General features: G+C 45.5%; 1 protein-coding gene across 1 annotated transcript in view; it reads left to right on the top strand.

The window, feature by feature from the left end:
* The window catches only part of LOC144769534 (extracellular calcium-sensing receptor-like), a 264210-nt gene extending 244871 nt beyond the window's left edge, over nt 1–19339 (top strand). The window contains exons 5-6 of the mRNA XM_078653677.1: nt 16056–16179; nt 18414–19339. Of these exons, the coding sequence (XP_078509803.1) occupies nt 16056–16179; nt 18414–19339 (1050 nt within the window). The remainder of the gene's footprint in view (nt 1–16055; nt 16180–18413) is intronic.
* Nucleotides 19340–19636: the final 297 nt, after the last annotated feature.

The raw sequence follows: 19636 nt of genomic DNA, 5'->3' as shown, positions 1-19636 counted from the left end.
GTTCACCCCCCAAAACACCCCTTCATTCTGGAAATTACCCCGGAGTGTCAGCCCCCAAACCCAGAGTAGGGTCACTTGTATAATTGAAACTAATGGGGTGGAGAGTACGATTTGGCGCTAGTCAGTCAACCATATCCAAGACACTATATTTCTTAGTGGGATGTTAGGGGCCAAATCAAAACCTCCCAGTACAATTCTATTGCTGAAATTCCCAGGTAGGGGATGCCCCTCCCGAATCATTTCCTGGTGCCCAGGCAACTCCCCGCTTGGTGTAATAGTATAAAAATAGCTGAGGTCCAGTGCCTGAATAGAGATTCTCAGGTGTCGGTGTAGCCACTCACAAATATGTCGTACTGCCTGCCTGTCTCTGAAGGTGACTACTATACAATTACCTGAAATGTCTGTTTTCCTCAAACCCACCCAGGTTACTCTACGTACATGCAAAATTTGGCTATGTACATTTGGGGGTAGCGGTCTGTTGGTATTCAGCCAATGGATGGTTTTGTTCTTTAACTCAGTGTATGATTCAGAATTAGCCTTGGCTAAGGCCGGAACCACTGTCAGAATGACCACATACGGTACTGCCTCAGGGGGCAGATTGATATGTGGCAATAAATTCACATTGTTATCACCCCCCCCGCATCATTGTGTCCGGACCCTCTTCCAGTGTTTGGCGTTGTTCTCTCCCCCCTAATAAAGTCTTGATTTTCCATAGATACTCTGCCATTACCAGCAGTATGACTTGTTACAGTGTTCGCACATGAATATGAAATTAATTTGTACTTGTAAAGTGCACTGCTGCCCCAGCAACGGGGCGTCGTGGCGCTGTACTCATACCGCTGTGGAACCCTTCCTGGCTTTTCCCTGTGAAATGTCCACTCCTGGGCACCCCCAAGGTGAAGCCAGGCATCCCAGCCCTGTTGGGGCCGTTGTGGAGATTAAGCAAGCTATTGCCCAGAGTTGCAGAGTGGGACCCATGATTAGAATAGGCACCGAGGCGAGAATTATCATATCCGGGGAAATTGAGCCCAAGACCCGCCGAGGTGGGAATTGAACCCTGGTCCCGGGCCAGACCTCTGCATCAGGGTCTGCCGCTCTAACCATTGAGCCACACTTCTCCACATGATGTACCTTCCCTTGGTTCCGGGACATGGGTATCGAGGATCAAATTACTGCCACCCACGCCTCCACATCCATCCGTTGTTATATTCTTAACCTGCCTGTTTGATAGGAAATTCTTCTGGCTATCGTCTATGTTGGTCATAGTCAAATGTTCAAATTTCAACAACCTGTCCTTAATCACTGAGAGCCTATCGAGTAGGGGTTGTAGGGAAGAGGTCATAAGGCCACCAATCTTTTGCATAAGACCATTGTCCATTAACAATGAAGGGCCAGCATGCGGGGGCCCTTGATAAAGGTGCTGCTAAGGGTAGATTCACATTTAGTGGACTTGGGGGATTAACACTGGGTAAATCTCCATGTTTATGCAATTTAGGAATTTTAGGGTTTTTCCCTTCAATGTACCCCCTCCCCCGCTTCCTTTTTGGGATTGTCCCCGTAGACTGGGCCGGTTGGTTGGGTAGGCCTTTCGGGGTTAACCCCTCTAATACACTAGGGATTGCCCGCTCATCAATCATAGTAGACTGAGTGTTATTACATATAAGTCCGCTTGGCTGGTCAAGCTCCCCATTTATCGAGTTAGGCACCTCCTCCTGCGTCGTGGAATTTCCACTTGGGCGTAGCATTCCTGGGGCTGTGGCCTTACAATTTACTCTTTCTAGGGTTCGTGCCAGGATCAGATCGCCCAAAGATGAGCGTTTAGCAAATTGAAGTTCTTGAGAAACGCGACGCTCAGTTAGGGCAATTTCATGGGCTAACACCGAGGTAGCCCTTGTCATAAACTGATCCAGAGTCCCGCAACATGCCCCCCCATAGCAACTTTCCTGCCCTTTCATTCGCGGCCAGGCATTGCAGTCAAATAAGTTACAATATTGACAGTCAAAAAAATATAATTATGGCTCAGTAAAGGAATCGTGTGGCTGGAGACTGACCTTGGTTCTGCAGAGGTTAGAGGGGGCCCAGCCCAGCCTCCACCAGGCTACAACGGGGTCAAACTGGCCCGCCCTTGGCCCAGGCTTCGCCCAGCGCCGCCCGCGACGCGGGAACCCTGCTCTCGTTAAAACGCCTCCTGGTGCTTTAGGGACACGTTGGCGGCGTGCGCGCCACATGTACTGCTGGGGGCTGTAGTCCCGCTATGGCGCTGTGGCGGAATGGCGGCAGGCAGAGTATCCCGCTGTGGCAGAAGGCAAGGTGACGGTAGGCAGAGTGTCAAAAGCATAGGCGTAGATCCGGAGCCCCGAATGCCCCCAGATCATACGGTTGGGTTAGAATGTCCCAGCTGCAACTCAGTTGTTTTCCTGCCCACAGTAGGTTTTCTAAGCATGTTTTGGGTGTTTGAAATATTGTTTTGTTGAGTATAATTGAAATATTCACAAGTAAATACAGACATACAAACTTGGGTAGTATCAGCATTTACGCAACTGCTATTCTGTCCGCAAGGACAGGGGGAGTCGCTTCCACTTAGTCACATGGTCAGTTAGTTTTGCCACAGCCCGCCTGTAGTTCATGCTAATAATGATCTCTGGGTCAGTGTGTATCCAGAAGCCTAAGTCTTGCACAGGGTCCTGCGTCCAGACCACCGGGAACTCCAGTTCTTGACTAGTGGTGCATGGTGTTAGAGGGAAGACTATAAATTTGTCCCAGTTTTTCCAGAGGCCCGAGAATCTGCCAAAGCATACGTACTCCTGCAGCATGGTCTTCAGGTGTGTTGCGGGGTCCCTCATGTATAACTGCATGTCATATAGTGATAAGGCTAGTGGTGGCTGGTGAAATCCTAGCGCAGCCTGGGCCTGCCGCTGTCTTATCTTGCATGCCAAGGGTCTAGGGCCAAGGAGAACAGCATGGGGGAGAGGGGGCATCCCTGTGTAGAGCAGTTGCACCCACTTTAGGAAGGACTGGAAACATGTATCCCCACTGTACTGAGTCGAATGCCTTGGCTGCATCCAATAGCACAACAGCAGCCTTGAGCTCTGGGTTCAGATGGTGCAGCTCCGCAAACAAAGTGCATAGATTATGTGAGGTAGATCTTTGGGGTACAAACCCTGACTGATTTGGGAGGATTATTTTGGCACTAGAGGTTGCAGCCTATTTGCAATTATTTGAGCGAGGATGTTGGTATCTATGTTTATTAAAGATAGCAGCCCATATGATTTGCACCTATTGGCCTCTTTATCAGGTTTCAGCAGTGGCACCATTAATGCTTCCCGCAGGGTGGGTAGCAAAACACCGTTATCATATGCCTCGGTATACAACTCTAGCAATCTCTGTGCCAAACTGTCAACATAGGTCTTGTAGAATTCCGCATGTAGGCCATCAATTCCTGCCACCTTACTATTAGGCAATGCTTTTATTGCTTCCTTTACATCATCCACAATCCAGGGTTGGACTAAGTACTCTCTTTGTCCTGATGAAAGCCAGCCCAGGGCAATATCTTCAAAATACTGGAGTATTTCACTTTCCGCAACCGTAGCCCTACATCCATGCAGTCTGGAATAAAACTCAGTGAAGCCCTTTAGGACCTCTGGTGTGGTGTTAGTGTGTGTCGATGCATGATCCATCATCTCTACAATGAGTTCCTGTTCATATGGCCCAACCAGTTTACTTGCAAGTGCCCTGCCTGGTATTCCGTGTTCCCCATATGCTCTGCCTCTCCACCTTCTGGATCTCTGACGTACCTCCTGTTCTGCCAGTTCAGTATGTTCAGAGACCAGCTCCCTCATTTGGGCCAACAAGACATGTGAGGCCTTGTGTTCATATGTTTGCTCTAGTGTGAGTATTTTACCTTTCACATCTTTTATACTATTGTGTAGCACTTTTAAGATTCCTGCCTGAGTCTCCATACATTTCCTTCGGATGGTGACCTTGAAGGCCTCCCATAGTGTCCCGGCCTCCTCTACCGACCCTTCATTTTCTAAAAAGAAATTTGTGATGGCTGTGCCCACAGTGGTGTGCAATACTTGGTCTATCAGTGCAGAGGGTTGCAATCTCCATTGGAATTGTGGCCTGCTGCATGTGGGGATTGCTAATTCCAGAATCACCAGAGCATGAGCTGATAATATTCTGGCCAGATGCTTGACCCTCTTCGTCCATGTGCTCACCTCTATAGAGATCAGCCAGTAGTCCAGGCTGGACCATGAGCCGTGTACTGTTGATACATAGGTTCCCTCCCTGAGAGTTAAATTCTGACTCCTCCACACATCTACTAGCCCCTTGGCCTCCATAATTTCTTGCTTGCCATGTGCAGCTGTGTAGGTTCAACTGTCCAGGTATGGGTCTAAGTACACATTGAGATTCCCTCCCCGAATCACTAATGGTGATGCTAGGCTATCAATGCGCCAGCAGAAGTCGTGGGTAGAATTCAGGGTCATCTATGTTGGGGTCATATGTGTTTACAAACAAAATCATCTGTCCTCCCAGTCTTCCCTACATCAGGATCAACCTACTGTGGTCTTCTGCCTCTGTATGCGTTAAGACAAAAGGCGTGCCCTTCCTACTAATATTAATACCCCTCTGGAATATGCAGAGTATTACAATGCTGCCTTCACTGCAGCCCATCATTTCCCTATCTTGTGCTCAGTGTGCTTTGTGAGGTGGGTCTCCTGTAGAAACGACACATTAATATTATATCTATCCAAATATTCTAGAACAGGGTGTATTTGTTTAGGAATATTCAGGCCACTCACATTCCATGTAATGAATTTAATTAAAGCACTTCTGTGTGCCATTTCCTGCAATTGTTCAACCAGAGAACCCACAGAGTTGTGTTTTCTCCAATATATGGCCCACTGACTTGTTGTATAAACTGTCTACAATCTCAACTGATCAAACATAGGTGACCCACCCACGTCAGCATAACCAACTTGCTAAAGACAGCCCCATATGGTCCTAACTTGTCTAACCCAAAAACAATTCCCCATTGTAAGCTTTGGGGTACTCCCATGTGGGGGCACTAGTGCGCAGTTACCCTCCCGATGAAAATGGAGGTGATGGCTGAGCGTGAACATTAGATTCATTGCCGCTAACACAATGCTTCTGCAACCTACTTTCTCTGCCTAGTCTGTGGTCAGCGCCATCACCATCATCTGGCGTGGTGGGTTTCATTTGTGTACGGACTTGTCATGTGTATTTGACTGCTGCATGTGGCACTACTTGCTTCATGTTACAGTTCCATTCCATTTCGTCCCATGCCCTCTGCATCCTTTTATTTTGGCATCTCATTCATTGAAATTCAGAAAAAGATTACCTCATATGTCCAAATGTTCTTATTGCTTGCATCCAGCGTCATGCTCATGCTATTGCTCCTCTTTGGTGGTTCTGTCTTCTTGCTCACGTTGACTCCTTTTAAGTGACGTAACATACTCCATGGCCAGTTTTGGAGTGCTGAACAGTTTGGTCTTCCCATCCACTTCAATCTGCAGCCAAGCCGGGTACACCATTGCGTATGGGATATTAGCTGCTAGTAGTTGTTTATTTACTGACTGGAATTCTCACCAGGCTGCTTGGACCGCAACTGTAAAGGCTGGATAGAAGGCATGATCATTACCGTAGTAATTTATGGTCCCTGGAGACGTGTGCACCACCAAGGACCTATGCTCCCTCTCCACGATCAACACTCAAGACAGATTCTCCGAACAAAAGATGTCTCTGAGCATATCCTCTAAGCAGAGCTCCAGCTTGCCCGTGTTTGTCTATTCTGGCAGGCCCATGATTCATAGATTATTTTGCCTCGACCTCGCTTCTAAATCCTCATTCTTGGCCTGTATTATGGCCAAGACCTTCTCCATGTTAAGGCACTGGGATGAGGTGGTCTTCAAGCTGTCTTCCTCATCTGAGATTCGTTTTTCTGCTTCCCCCGACCTGGCACCATGTTTGTCAAATTTGGCAGATATATGATCCATCCTTGCATTTAGTGCATCTATTATGCCATCTATAGACTGGAAGCTACTGTGCATGGCTATAAGAGTGGATTCACGTGAGGTTGCCTCCTCCACAATTGTGTCTTTGTCTGAGTCCCACAATGCCCGCTGTTTGGACCTTCCAGGCTTCCTTTTCTCGAATGTTAGGCGGGTTTGGCTCTTATCTGTTTTCCTCATCTTGAGAGGTCACGTTTTAACCTAAATAGTAGGCTTTGACCTCCTCCTGCGCAATGGTATACTCTGTGCCTGTATAGCGCCTTTGTAATGGGGTTCTTTGCATTAGAGCGGGGCTGTGGGCCACTAACTATTTCTACAGCAGTGCCTAGGTACAGTTATACATTCACTGTGGGGCCAATTTCTCTCTCAAGAGCTGCCGGGTGTGTCTGCAGGCCAAGATCATTCTCTCTTACTTCTCTCTTACTTCACCTCCTCTGTCTAGTCTCCTGCCCAGTCACGCACTGTAGCTATGTCTCACCACCTGGCAGGGCTGATCCGGGCCAGCACTCGGTTGTTATGTCAACGGCCGATCACTCCGCTTCTCTGGGCGCTCACCTCCGCTGTTTGGTGTGCCGCTTCGTTATTTCGACAGTACAGCGTTCTATGCTCATGCCACCCCACCATGCTGTCTTGCAGCCGTCTGTCTGTGCTGGCCCACTGGAGACACTGCTCCCCCTTCATGGTGCTGCTCTTGGTAGACTTCACCGCACATTTTGTCACTACTGGAGGGTTCGCCACGGCACCAAGCAGACGCCGAGCTCTCTCTGCCCCGGGGATTACTCTGCTACGCAAAGCGATGCGGGCGCTGCCCACCTGGTTTACACAGTCGCTGTCGGAGGGCGCCATTTTCACCATCGCCATCAGCCGCATCAGGGTGAGAGCAAAACAGTGGTTGGCAGTGTTTATCACCAGCCTTAGCTTCTCCCCAGCAGCACACCACTGTATCAAAGCCATCTTCCTGTCTTTAGGGGCTCGATGGTGCAGCAGCAGCAGGATTATGTGCAGATTATTCACTCGGCCAGCAGAACTGCGCTAAGGCGGAGCCATCTTGCCAGGCACCTTCTAGCGCTTCCCCATGAACGTGCTTTATTTCATATAGTTTGAGAAGTATTTAAAGTGTGAAGAATGTGTCTAGGAGCAGTGGGCGCAGTTACAAGAATTTGTGACTTCCATGTATAGTTACAGAGTGGAGGCAAGGATTTTTACACAGCTTGGGAGATTACACATAGGCCCTCATGAAAATTATGAGGAGCGATATCCCTGGGGGAGTTGCGTTATATTGAGGATAAGATAAGGTATGTTTTTAATGCAGTGACCACAAGATTTCTGACTACGATATCATTCTCAGATATGATTGTAGTGTGATTTTTATTTCAAGTAGGAAAATTATAATGAAGAATTAGATCAAATGAGGACATAGCTAATGTGAGTAAAAACATGTGATACATTGTTCACCTCACATCATATATTTTATTATCACATTGCTACCTACCTGATATTTGTGCTTTTGAATAGGACACTACTCCCAAATAACAGAAATAGCTTAAGGATCTGTGAAGGTACTCTCCGTGATTTTTGACATGCACTGGTTACTTGGCTTTGATTTCTATCACAATTATTATTTTGCAATTTATTTCACAAAAACTTTATTGTAACCTCAATTGACATGTGGTTAGACTTGTTTTGCTGATATTGACTACCAAAAGAGAGTGCATATATACTGTACCCTTTCTGGTGAAACAGGGATGGCTGTATGAGTACAGGTTCTATGGTAGAGTGATAGCCTGTCTTTTGGTATTCATGAGTGGTGCAGTTTTAGTTGATAATAATAGACACCAGTCCTATTTGGCCTAATACATTATATTGTGATATATTTAAACAGTGTTAAGGATTATGAAATTAAATTCACCAATATTAGACAGATATGTATGGTGATCACTGCAGTCAAAGGCATGGAGGATCTTTTTTCTGACTATGTTTATGTATGGTTTTATTGACTTCCACCCCAATAAAGTTCCATGAAATAAATATTTAAGAATGGAATGTGTTGTCAGAAACTGCATACACTAATGTTTTGCGCTGGACCTGGCCTTCTATGCAGGGTCATCACCAAACCTTTTTACCTTCATCCATCCTGTTTTCGGAATTTATATTTGTTGGCATAAGGACTGCAAACCAGTGCTAAAGCTTGTGCTTGTTCATTAAAACATTGTAAGATTGGCCTACATCTCATTGGCACATTTTGTTTACTTACAAGTCCCTTGTAAACTGGTACAGCATGCACCCAGGGCCTGAAAATTAAATGCTAATAGTGGGCCTGTAACACTAATTGTGCCATCCCCTTAAATAGCCCTTTAAAACATCTTTGACGCCTGCCATTTCAGTCTGTGTGCAGTTTTAAACTGCCAATTAGACCTGGAAAAATAAACATTTTGTGAGGCCTAAACCTCCCTTTCTAATGCATATAAGTCACCCCTAGAGTAGGTCCTAAGCAGCCCATAGGGCAGGACAAATTGTATTTAAACAGTGGAACGTATGCTTTTAGGTTTTATATGGCCTGGTGTTGGAAACATTTTAAATTGACAGTGCTGTGAGGCCTTCCTCTCCCAATGGATAACATTGGGCTACCTTATTACTTTTACTAAGTGCTAACTTTTGATTGGGAACAGGTGGGAAAGTCATGTTTCGTCTCAAAATAATTGTGTAATTTAAAATCATTTTTAATGGTAAAGTTGTATTTTACATTACAATTCAGAAAATGTCACTTTTAGATAGTTGGCATTTTCTTGTTCTAACCATTTGGTGCCTTCATCTTGTGTCTTGGGTCACAGAACTGTGATTAGAATGGAAGTTGGCCTATGTATAGTACTCAAAGACAGTGAGACAAAAGGGGATTCGTTTCTGGCAGGATTAGCACTCCTGTCAAGATGAGAGGGGTGAAGTATTCCCCTGCCCATTTAAATTTCAAAGGAGCTGCTTCCAGCAAACTCACAAAGATCTTCACCCCTGTCTTCTGTCACCCTAGACTTCTTGAAGCTTTTCCGGGGAAGGAAAGAAATTCCAAAACCAGATGTGGGGGGAAGTCTAGAAGTTTCTTCCACTTGAAAGGCAGGCACGATGGTGTAAATATTGGAACCGGAGACCAACTCTTAATTTCACTCCTGGACCTACGGAGGACACTGAGAAGGACTGCCTTGGTCTTCAGAGCACTACCCTGCTGCTTGAGACCTGATCTGTACCTCAGATGACTGCCCTGCTGCTAGAAGAGGACCACCCTGTTACTTTAAGCTGGCCTTGTACCATCAGAGGACTACCCTGCCGCTTGAGGCCTGGCTTGCTGCTTGATACCAGGACTACAAGAGTGACTCTAATGGCGAGTTGGGTGACCTCCTGTTCTGAGCTACAGGGGCACACAAAGCTACAACAACCTTGAACTTGCACCTGGACCCGGGCTGAAGTGAGTGCTGCCCTACAAGTGGTGCACAGCCAGTCCTGGACCCTTGGTAGTGGTTTAAAGTGCCCAAACAGCCAAAAAACAAAACTTGGGAGTTTGAAAAATTTCCACTAAAATGTGGTCTGAGAACCGATAGGAGACTGGTACTTACCTGCTCGCCAATCTGCCCAAGGTGCCCCTCCGGTCAGCCTGACTTCACAGCAGCTCCCACTACGTTCTTCTCAGCAGCAGCAAATCCTGTACAACGGCTCCTCTTTGAAAGGGTATTTGACCTCTTGGAGCCCTTGTTGGCTACAGCCTTTAGCATCATCCCGCTGGAAAGTTTAGACCCCTAAAAGAGTAGCAAAGTCTGAATGTAGAAATCTTCTCGACATCTCTGTCCAGTGACTCCTTTACAATGAAGCCACCTACTCGGATACCGCTGTCTGCCTTACTCCACTGTAATGTATCTTCTCAGAAATGTTCCATTGTTCAAAGGCCAAAGACAAGCCAAGGTGGGGCCCAATCTACTTCTTGTATACCGAACCGCTCTCTCCATTACTCTCTACCATAACTTTCCACTTTGTCCTGGTTCTACGCAACTAGATGCCCCTGGTTGTTGCTTTGATCTTTTAGGGGATAGTTTAACCTTAAACTTTAAAAATTTATAACTTTAGTTCTACTGATTCGATTTTTTACATTTTGTGGTAAAATAATTTAATTAGCATTCTACTTTTCTAGATTGGAGTGGGATTTTTATTGTGTTCCGTTTTCACTTTGTTATTGTTTGTGTGCTGCATAAATATTTACACATTGCCTCTAAGTTAAGCCTGACTACTTTTATGCCAGAGGGTTAAGCAAACTGTTCACTCCCTTCCAACCAAAAACCCAATTTTCTACATTTTGACTAATTAATATTGAACTGTGGCCTGAACTACTGCCACATAACAGAGGAATAATCTTTAAAACAAGGGGGCACATTGATATAACTTATTTGGAATATTCTTTGATAGTAATATTCAAAATAGTTGGGCTCTGCACATTTGGAAACCCAGTATGCACTCCTATTTCAGCATCCAACAGGAACAGATTGCACTGTGTTTTCTGTGAAATGTGTGCGCTGGGAACAGTAGAATTAGCAGTCCCTATTGGTGAAGTAAGTGTTTTATTTGTATTTGAAGGGACTATCACAGTAAAAATGTTTTATTTTGTAATAATAATGTAAATTCTTTGTATATATTTATTTTAAATGTGGAAACAAATAAAAACCTGCTTTATCACTGTTAATTCTGAATTAAATGCTTAATTAGTTTAAATATATTACAATAAGTAAAAATTAGTTTTATGACATTAAAATTAAAAAATAAATTCCCACCTAAAGTAAAATAGTTATGTTAATAATTATTCAAAGTGATGTATAGAATTAATTAAAAGTAATCTGATTGTATTTTCATAAACATTATTGTTACATTCATTTATAAATTCCAAAATATTTGTTAAAATGTCCTATCATTAAATATTAAATGTTTAATTCTGAGATTTTTTAACATTACATTATATTTATTTATATTTGTAACTATTTTAAATAATTGAATTTAACTGAACATTATATCTTATGGGGTTTTGCTTTAAGTAACTACCTCCAATATTTTTATGAGAGGGTGTTGCAAAACCAGTGGTTGGCCACGTGTGGTGCTCGTCTTACTTCAGCTCTGAGCTCAAGTAATTCATTATTGCTTTGGTTCCTTTTTGGCTCTAGTAACTTTAGAAGTGCAGTCAGTGAATAGCAATGGACTTACTCTTTTGTGGATATGTGCATGTTCCTTCCTAACCTATCTATAACCCTCCTAATCCCCTCCTTACTTTTACCTAAACCCCTTACATTTAGTAATAAGTATAATCATTTTCTTAGACTTTGCCCCAGGCCATGCTCACAGTTACTACTATGTAGTAAACCTATCTGTGTGAGGATTGTCCCACAGAAAAGATATGAGAGGTGGACCTGGAGGTGAAGTTATGTTATGTTATGTTATGTTATATTTATTTTTTATATAGCGCAAGGCTACTCAAAAAGAGTGTCCCGGCGCTTTAATAATGAGACCTACCACAAAATAACACAACACAGTAATAAAAACAGAGTAAGGGCGTAACAGAAAAGAAAAAAGGAAGCAACCTAAAGGGAGAACAACCAAGTTTTTAGACCCTTCCTAAAGGCAAGTAAACTAGTGGCTCCACGAAGTGTCAGCGGCAGGGTGTTCCACAGCTGTGGCGCCAGCAGTCCAAAGGAGCGACCTCCAGTGCGAGCTCTCTTTACGCGCGGCACCGTCGCCAAGAACAGAGATTCTGACCTGAGAGAGCGGGCCGGGTGGTAAAAGGCGAGTCTCCTTTGGAGATACTTAGCTCCCACAGCATGAAGGGCTTTGTAGGCCAAGGTTAATGCCTTAAAGGCGATCCGTTTGCGGATAGGCAGCCAATGTAAGGTCTGCAGGAGACCGGCAGCACTGGCTCGCCTATTTAGGCCATAAATGGCCCTCGCGGCCGCATTCTGCGCAACCTGAAGCCGCTGCAACAGATACTCTGGCAGGCCCAGGTAAAGAACATTAGCATAATCCAACCTGGAGCCAATCAGAGCCTGCACGGTCAGCTTCCTATGTTCTTCAGACAAGAGAGGAAGAAACCTCCTCAACATCTTGAGGAGGCCAAAACATGTGCCCGTCACCCCAAGGATCTGGGATCTCAACGTCAGACCCTTGTCCATCTTGACACCCAGGTTCTTAACTACTTGAGATGGACAGGATGGAGGAAACATGTTAATGGGCCACCAGGCTTGCCAGTCAGGGACCGACGCACACCCGAAGAAGAGTACCTCAGACTTATCTGAGTTACACTTAAGGCCGCTCAGATGAAACCATCTAAAGACAGCCTCAAGGCAATCCCGGATACTCTCTCCATTAAAATCTCCTCCCCTCTTACAGGAAAAGAGGAGCTGGGTGTCGTCGGCATAGGATACGATCTGGGCCCCGAACGACTCCGCCAATACCGCCAAAGGGGTCAAAAAGATGTTAAAGAGGGTCGGGCTCAATATAGAGCCCTGCGGGACCCCGACTCCCAATGGCGGCATCATGGCGGAGTCTGGGGGGGCCCAGACCGTTTGTCGGCGGCCAGCTAGGAAAGATGAAAACCAGCTGAGCACCGTTCCCCTAAGGCCAATCTCATAGAGTCTAGTGAGAAGGCCCTCATGGGGAACGGTGTCAAAGGCCGCCGACAAGTCCAACATGACCAGCATGGCTTTGCCCCCGGAGTCCAGTACCCCTTTAATGGCTTCTGACACCTCCAGGAGCGCGGTCTCTGTACTGAGGTTCGGACGGAAGCCGGATTGAGTAGCGTGCAAAATCTCGTGCGTTTCCAGGAAATTGGAGAGCACCATGTGTATGTGCTTCTCTAAAATTTTCATGAAAGCTGGCAAAAGAGAAATCGGTCTATAATTGACCGGAGCCTCGGGATCAAGACCAGGCTTCTTCAGCAAGGGAATGACCATTGCCTGCTTCCAGGCCTGCGGAACCAATCCCTGGCTCAGCGAGAGATTCGGGAGAGGATTCGCCAAAGGGTTTATAGCTTCCGCCATTTTAGCCAGAAATTTGGCCGGGCAGGGGTCCAGGGGCGACCCAGACTTAAGATTGCCCATAAGCGCTAAGGAAGCCGGGGCTGAAATAGGAGGAAAAACGGCCAGCATCGGGCCTAGTGAGACCGCGGGGCCTGGATCATCCTCGAGATTAATCAACCCCACGGGTGCCGCCAGTTGAAAAGAGTCCTGAATAAGCTTAATTTAAAAAGTTAGCGAGATCAGAAGCCCAGGACTTAGAGAGCATGCCTCGAGATACATTGGAACGAGGGGCCGTAAATTCTCTAACTATGGTAAAAATCTCCTTACAGGAGTTGGAAGCGGCTTCTATCCTCCCTGCAAGATAGGCCTTTTTTCCCAGGCGAATGTCCCGCTGATAAGCCTTAACCGCTGTCTTATAGGTCAGCCTTGCCTCAGAATCATATTGTGATCGCCAAGCTCTTTCAGCCACCTTACAAAGCTGTCGGGCGGTAGATAGTGCCGCAGTGAACCAGGGGGCCGATACACGTTTCGGTGTTGAGCGGGGGGCATCACTGGGGCAAGATCATTTAGCCTGTCCAGAAGTCATGCCTGCAGAGACTCAAGGTCCTTCTCCAGATCTCCTATAAGAGGGCATGGGTGATCCAGAGCGGCCTGAGCCAGCATAGCTGGAGTCACTCGATGGTAAGCCCTGAGGGCACGGCCCTGTTGCTGAGACGCGGGATAAGCCAGTTTCACCGTGCCTTTAACCACAAATTTGGCTAGCCTGTGGTCTGGCCAAAGCACCGGGATAATCTCCTTCGCCTCCAAAGGAGATGTCGAGAAGACCTGATCAAGAGTATGTCCCTTGTCATGCGTTGGCCCCCAGAGATACGGGATCAGGCCCAGGGGGGCCGTGGCCTCCAAGAGTTTGATGGTGTCCGGGTCCGATGGCTCATCCATACGAAAGTTAAAATCCCCGGCAGCAATACAGTGTTCTGCTTTCAGGGCCAGACCCGATAAGACCGACTCAAACTCTTCGAAGAAGGTTCCAGGTGGACCAGGTGGCCTATAAACCAGTAGACCTTTAAAAGATTGGTGTGGTGCCAGAGTGATGGAAAAGGCAAGGGACTCAGAGCCGCAGATATCATCTACAGGCAGAATGGAACAGGCCACGCATTTCTTCACCACCAATGCCACTCCCCCACCCCTACCCTTAAGTCTATCCTTCCTGAAGACATTGTAATCAGGAGGAATGGCTAAAGCCACATCGGGATTAGAAAATTCCCCCAGCCACGTCTCAGTTAACATGAGGCAAAGTGGCTTTTCCGTCTCTAACAGATCGTAAATATCTTGCGCATGTCTGCCCACAGATCTAGTGTTGAGCAGCATGCAAGAGTACCCAACCTTGTCGATCTTTTTAATGGGAAGCAAAGACGTAACACGGCTAGGATGCCATCCGCATCCAGGGCAGCGAGACTTACCCATGTAGCCACCGGGGAAAACAGTACAGCAGCCACCCAAAGAGTATTGAAAGGAGCATAGCTCCCGTGATGAATATCGAAGCATAGGGGGCCCAGGAGCGTGAACGCCCAATGGATGAGCCCAGTCCGCCGCCCCGCTCGCCTCCGGGACGCTGACGGGCGCAGACGGGCTGGACTCTGGCGTGACTCCGGCGGTGATCCGGCGTACCCGCTGCGCGTGGCCGCTGCGCGTGAGCATGACTCCCTTAAGAGGAGGTCGTCGCCTGAGCCACTAGAGCGTGCACCCCTCACCCAATATGGCCGCCACAGAAGCGCTGTTGCTCCCACCACCAGCCCACAGGAACCGGGACCCGCAAAACGCGGTGGCAGTACCAATTATGGTGCAAGTGAGTGGAGTTGAACTTTAAAAGCAGGGGATAAGCAAATAAAGTTTAAAGAAAATAACAGAAGAGAATTTTAAAAACACGCCGCAATATTGCTGTTAAAGCGCGCCTCAGCTCGGCATAGCGCCGTGTAGCGCTCAGGTAGGTCTCGTGTCCGCTAGTAAAATCAGCGGCACTCAGAATGTCAAGACCGAGCCCCCTGGTTACCTCCCTCAAGAGGAGGTCGTCGCCTGAGCCACTAGAGCGTGCACCCCTCACCCAATATGGCCGCCACAGAAGCGCTGTTGCTCCCACCACCAGCCCACAGGAACCGGGACCCGCAAAACGCGGTGGCAGTACCAATTATGGTGCAAGTGAGTGGAGTTGAACTTTAAAAGCAGGGGATAAGCAAATAAAGTTTAAAGAAAATAACAGAACAGAATTTTAAAAACACGCCGCAATATTGCTGTTAAAGCGCGCCTCAGCTCGGCATAGCGCCGTGTAGCGCTCAGATAGGTCTCGTGTCCGCTAGTAAAATCAGCGGCACTCAGAATGTCAAGACCGAGCCCCCTGGTTACCTCCCTTAAGAGGAGGTCGTCGCCTGAGCCACTAGAGCGTGCACCCCTCACCCAATATGGCCGCCACAGAAGCGCTGTTGCTCCCACCACCAGCCCACAGGAACTGGGACCCGCAAAACGCGGTGGCAGTACCAATTATGGTGCAAGTGAGTGGAGTTGAACTTTAAAAGCAGGGGATAAGCAAATAAAGTTTAAAGAAAATAACAGAACAGGATTTTAAAAACACGCCGCAATATTGCTGTTAAAGCGCGCCTCAGCTCGGCATAGCGCCGTGTAGCGCTCAGGTAGGTCTCGTGTCCGCTAGTAAAATCAGCGGCACTCAGAATGTCAAGTTTACACTCCACTTCACAGCTTGCTCTTTTTCCCCATACAATCAACAATTCGAGACACTTTTAACTGTTTTGAAAATATCCACATCCCTAACTCTTCCTTTTTCTGGATGTTTCTTTCAATATTGGCATAATCATGGTCAGTTTTAAAAACCTTTTATTACAAAACCATTTTCAATTAGCCAGAATATGTTTCTCATATTTGTCAGTTCTTCTCCATCAGCCATAATTATTTACTTTTTTTCTGCTTCTTCAAGCCTCCGCGATCTGTTTGTAGTGAGAGTTGCCCACTGGGGAGCAGGAAAGCATCCAAGAAGGGTAAACCAGCTTGCTGCTATGACTGTGTCTCTTGTTCAGAAGGAGAAATCACCAATAGGACAGGTGAGATAGATTGACCAGTTGTTGTGCTACTTCTCTGGCATTGTTATGATTACCATGAATCCTTTGCCCTTATTTTCCCTACTTTGGAAATCTAAGAGATTTTGGGCCAGATGTAGGTCGCCCAATACCAGTCGGTAACGGCCAAAATTATCGAATTTAGGCTGTTAACGACCGGTATTTGGCATTTGGAATGTAGGTGGCATGATTGTAGGATTCGTATTTTACCGAATCGGTAACTTAAGGAATCGGTAAATTACCGAATTCTTAACATACTGATTCGGTAAATTACCGAATCCTCAATGTAGGAAGCCCTCAAGTGAGTGCTTTTCACATTTAAGGATTCGTTATTTACCACCAACGACAAGTTGGTGGTAAATAACGAAAACCGTGAAAAAAGCAATTTTGTGCTTTTTTAACAGTGCCATGTAGCAGACATACATGCCCTTAGGGCATGTATGTGTGTCACATGTGCACCCATGCACTATTCAGGGGTGCAACAGGGTGTCAGTGTGGGGAATACCGAATCGGTAAATACCAAATCGGTATTTACCGAATTTTACCGATTCTGTAAAATTTACTGAACCATTAGCTACATACCATTTACCGATTCTAAAATACCGAATCGGTAAAATTCTGTATTACATCTGGCCCCAAGTTGCTTCATTGGAATTACCACAAGTCATTAGTGTAGATATATGAATTGGTGTAGGGAATGAATATGCTAGTGAATATATGTTTAACTAATATTATTTTATAAAGCTACCAAGTTATCACTTCTGTTTTGGAAACAGCATATTTAGCTACAAAAGGGCCATCCCTCTATTTTCCCTTTGCATTGAATGATTAGCAGCTATTATAGGAATCATCAGAGTTATTAGGATTTCAGAAAGGGATGCATAGAAAACACATGCTGCTTATTGCGGACACTATTGACGTTTTGCAGAATATATTGCTTTTTATGAGGAGTGGAGGATTTGTGGAGGAATGTGGCTCAATGGTTAGAGCGGCAGACCCTGATGCAGAGTTCTGGCCCGGGACCAGGGTTCAATTCCCGCCTCGGCGGGTCTTGGGCTCAATTTCCTCGGATCTAACAATTCTCGTCTCGGTGCCTATTCTAATCATGGGCCCCATGCTGCATCTCTGGGCATTAGCTTGCTTAACATCCACACCGGCCCCAACAGCACTAGGATGCCTGGCTTCACCCTGGGGGGTGCCCATGAGTGGACACTTCACAGGGAAAGCCAGGAAGGGTTCCACAGCGGTATGAGTAATAGCGCCAGGAAACCGCTTGGTGGCAGTTCGCTCTACAAATACCTTGACATTTACATTTATGACTGCATTTATTTTTTCAGAACTAAGCAATTAATAAGAATTGAGTTATGAAGTAACTTGATATGAAAAAAGTGTCCGAAAATCAAGGAGAGCTGTCTTGATACTGAAGTCTGGTCTGTTATCCAACTAGAAAAGTAGCAATTTGTCAGTCCAGATATGGATGACATTTTTCAGGTTTTTGATGTGTAAAGTAAGAGGTAACAGTGGACTTAGGAGAAAGATTAGTTAGTTATAGAGGTGAGAATCTAGTTGATTTCTCTTAATTAAGAGGTTGGTTTCACCTTTGAGTTAGGTAAGCACTATAGTTTCTGGTAAAGATTTGTAGATCAATATCAATATAAGAGGAAGCAAAAATTATGTATGGTCTCAGAATATCTAGACTGGTACTGGGTGAACTTCAATATCAGTAAATACATACTGTTTGAGAAAAAGATTGATCATATCTATCTATAAATGGTCAATTCATGATTAGAAAAGAAAAACCTGCTAATTGAATGACATACGTATCTTGGATGACTAAATCTAACCAAATGTTGGTCATTCCAGGTGAAAATAATGCTGCAATATATCGGCAACAGCAGAGCACTGAGTAACAAAATATTTTACCTGTTTGTGAAAACTATCATACAGATATAAACATAAATGGGGAAGAATACATCTCCATGGACATTAATTCTAGAAAGAAATGAAGAGCTATCAAAATCTATTTAGTACAGCATTTTTCTCCAACAGTTATATATTGTTACGGAGAAAAGTAAAAGCTGAAATATCTTCCCTATTACTTGGCCTCCAGTGTAAAAGGCACACTAATGACAGCGTGCTATCTTGTTGTTCTAATCTAATTTAATTGACTCCACCAATGTCTCATCTGTTGGTTAAACCATGATTTCATCTTATTGCAGATTCCACCGAGTGCACACAATGTCCTGAGGACTACTGGCCTAATAAACACCAAAACCAATGTTTAGAAAGACAGATCGAATTCCTTTCATATCAAGAACCCCTGGGTCAGATATTGACTGCCACAACTTTCCTCTTTGCCCTTGTTCCTACCACAATCCTAGTTGTCTTCATCAAGTTCCAGCACACACCCATGGTCAAAGCCAATAATCGAGAGCTCAGCTACCTCCTTCTTATGGCACTTAAGCTCTGTGTGCTTTGTTCATTGATTTTTATTGGCCAGCCCAGGACACTGACATGTGTACTCAGGCAGGTGACCTTTGGAATTGTGTTTGTATTTGGGATCTCCTGTGTCCTTGCGAAAACCATCATGGTGGTGATGGCATTCCGTGCAACCAAACCTAACAACCACTTCAATAAATGGATTGGACCCCATTTGTCCAGGTCGATTGTTTCTGCCTGCACTCTTATTCAGGTGATTGTCTGCAGCTCCTGGCTCACCACCTCGCCACCTTTCTTGGAGAAGAACACTAAGTCCATGAGAGCAGTGATCCTATTGGAATGCAACCAAGGATCCTACACTGCTTTCTGGTGCATGCTTGGATACATGGGCCTGCTGGCTATTGTCAGCTTCATTGTTGCATTTCTATCCAGAAAGCTCCCCGATAACTTCAATGAGGCCAAGTTTATCACCTTCAGCATGCTGGTATTTGCCAGTGTGTGGCTGTCCTTCATTCCAGCATACCTCAGTACGCATGGTAAATACATGGTTGCTGTTGAAATCTTTGCCATTTTAGCTTCTAGTGCTGGGCTAGTGTTCTGCATCTTCATCCCAAAATTGTACATAATTCTCATCCATCCTGAAAAGAACACTAGAGACTATCTGATGGGGAAGAAAGACTTCAGTCATAAAAAAAAGAGATTTTAGCAAAAACACACGTTAAATTTTAGAGATTTATTTATTTTATTTTGAAATGCAAATAGTACAATCTGGTCAAGGAGGCATGCAGGTATGTTACATATAGCCAATAAACTCAAAAAAGGGATTAGTGGGTGAATTTATTTTGTTCCCTATTATTACACTGTTTCTGAACAGAAGTAATGCCCCAGATGTAATCTTTACCTTGACATGCCTTTGGAAACAGTAGAGGGACATTGATAGAGAGGCTACATAAAAATGTGAAGAACATACCCAAAGAGCTGTGCACTTAATTTTGTGACAATG

The sequence above is a fragment of the Lissotriton helveticus genome, chromosome 7, assembly GCF_964261635.1.
Source record: "Lissotriton helveticus chromosome 7, aLisHel1.1, whole genome shotgun sequence".
Classification (NCBI taxonomy): Eukaryota; Metazoa; Chordata; class Amphibia; order Caudata; family Salamandridae; genus Lissotriton; species Lissotriton helveticus.
The sequence above is the reverse complement of the archived record's forward strand: the minus strand, read 5'-3'. Positions and strand labels throughout refer to the sequence as shown.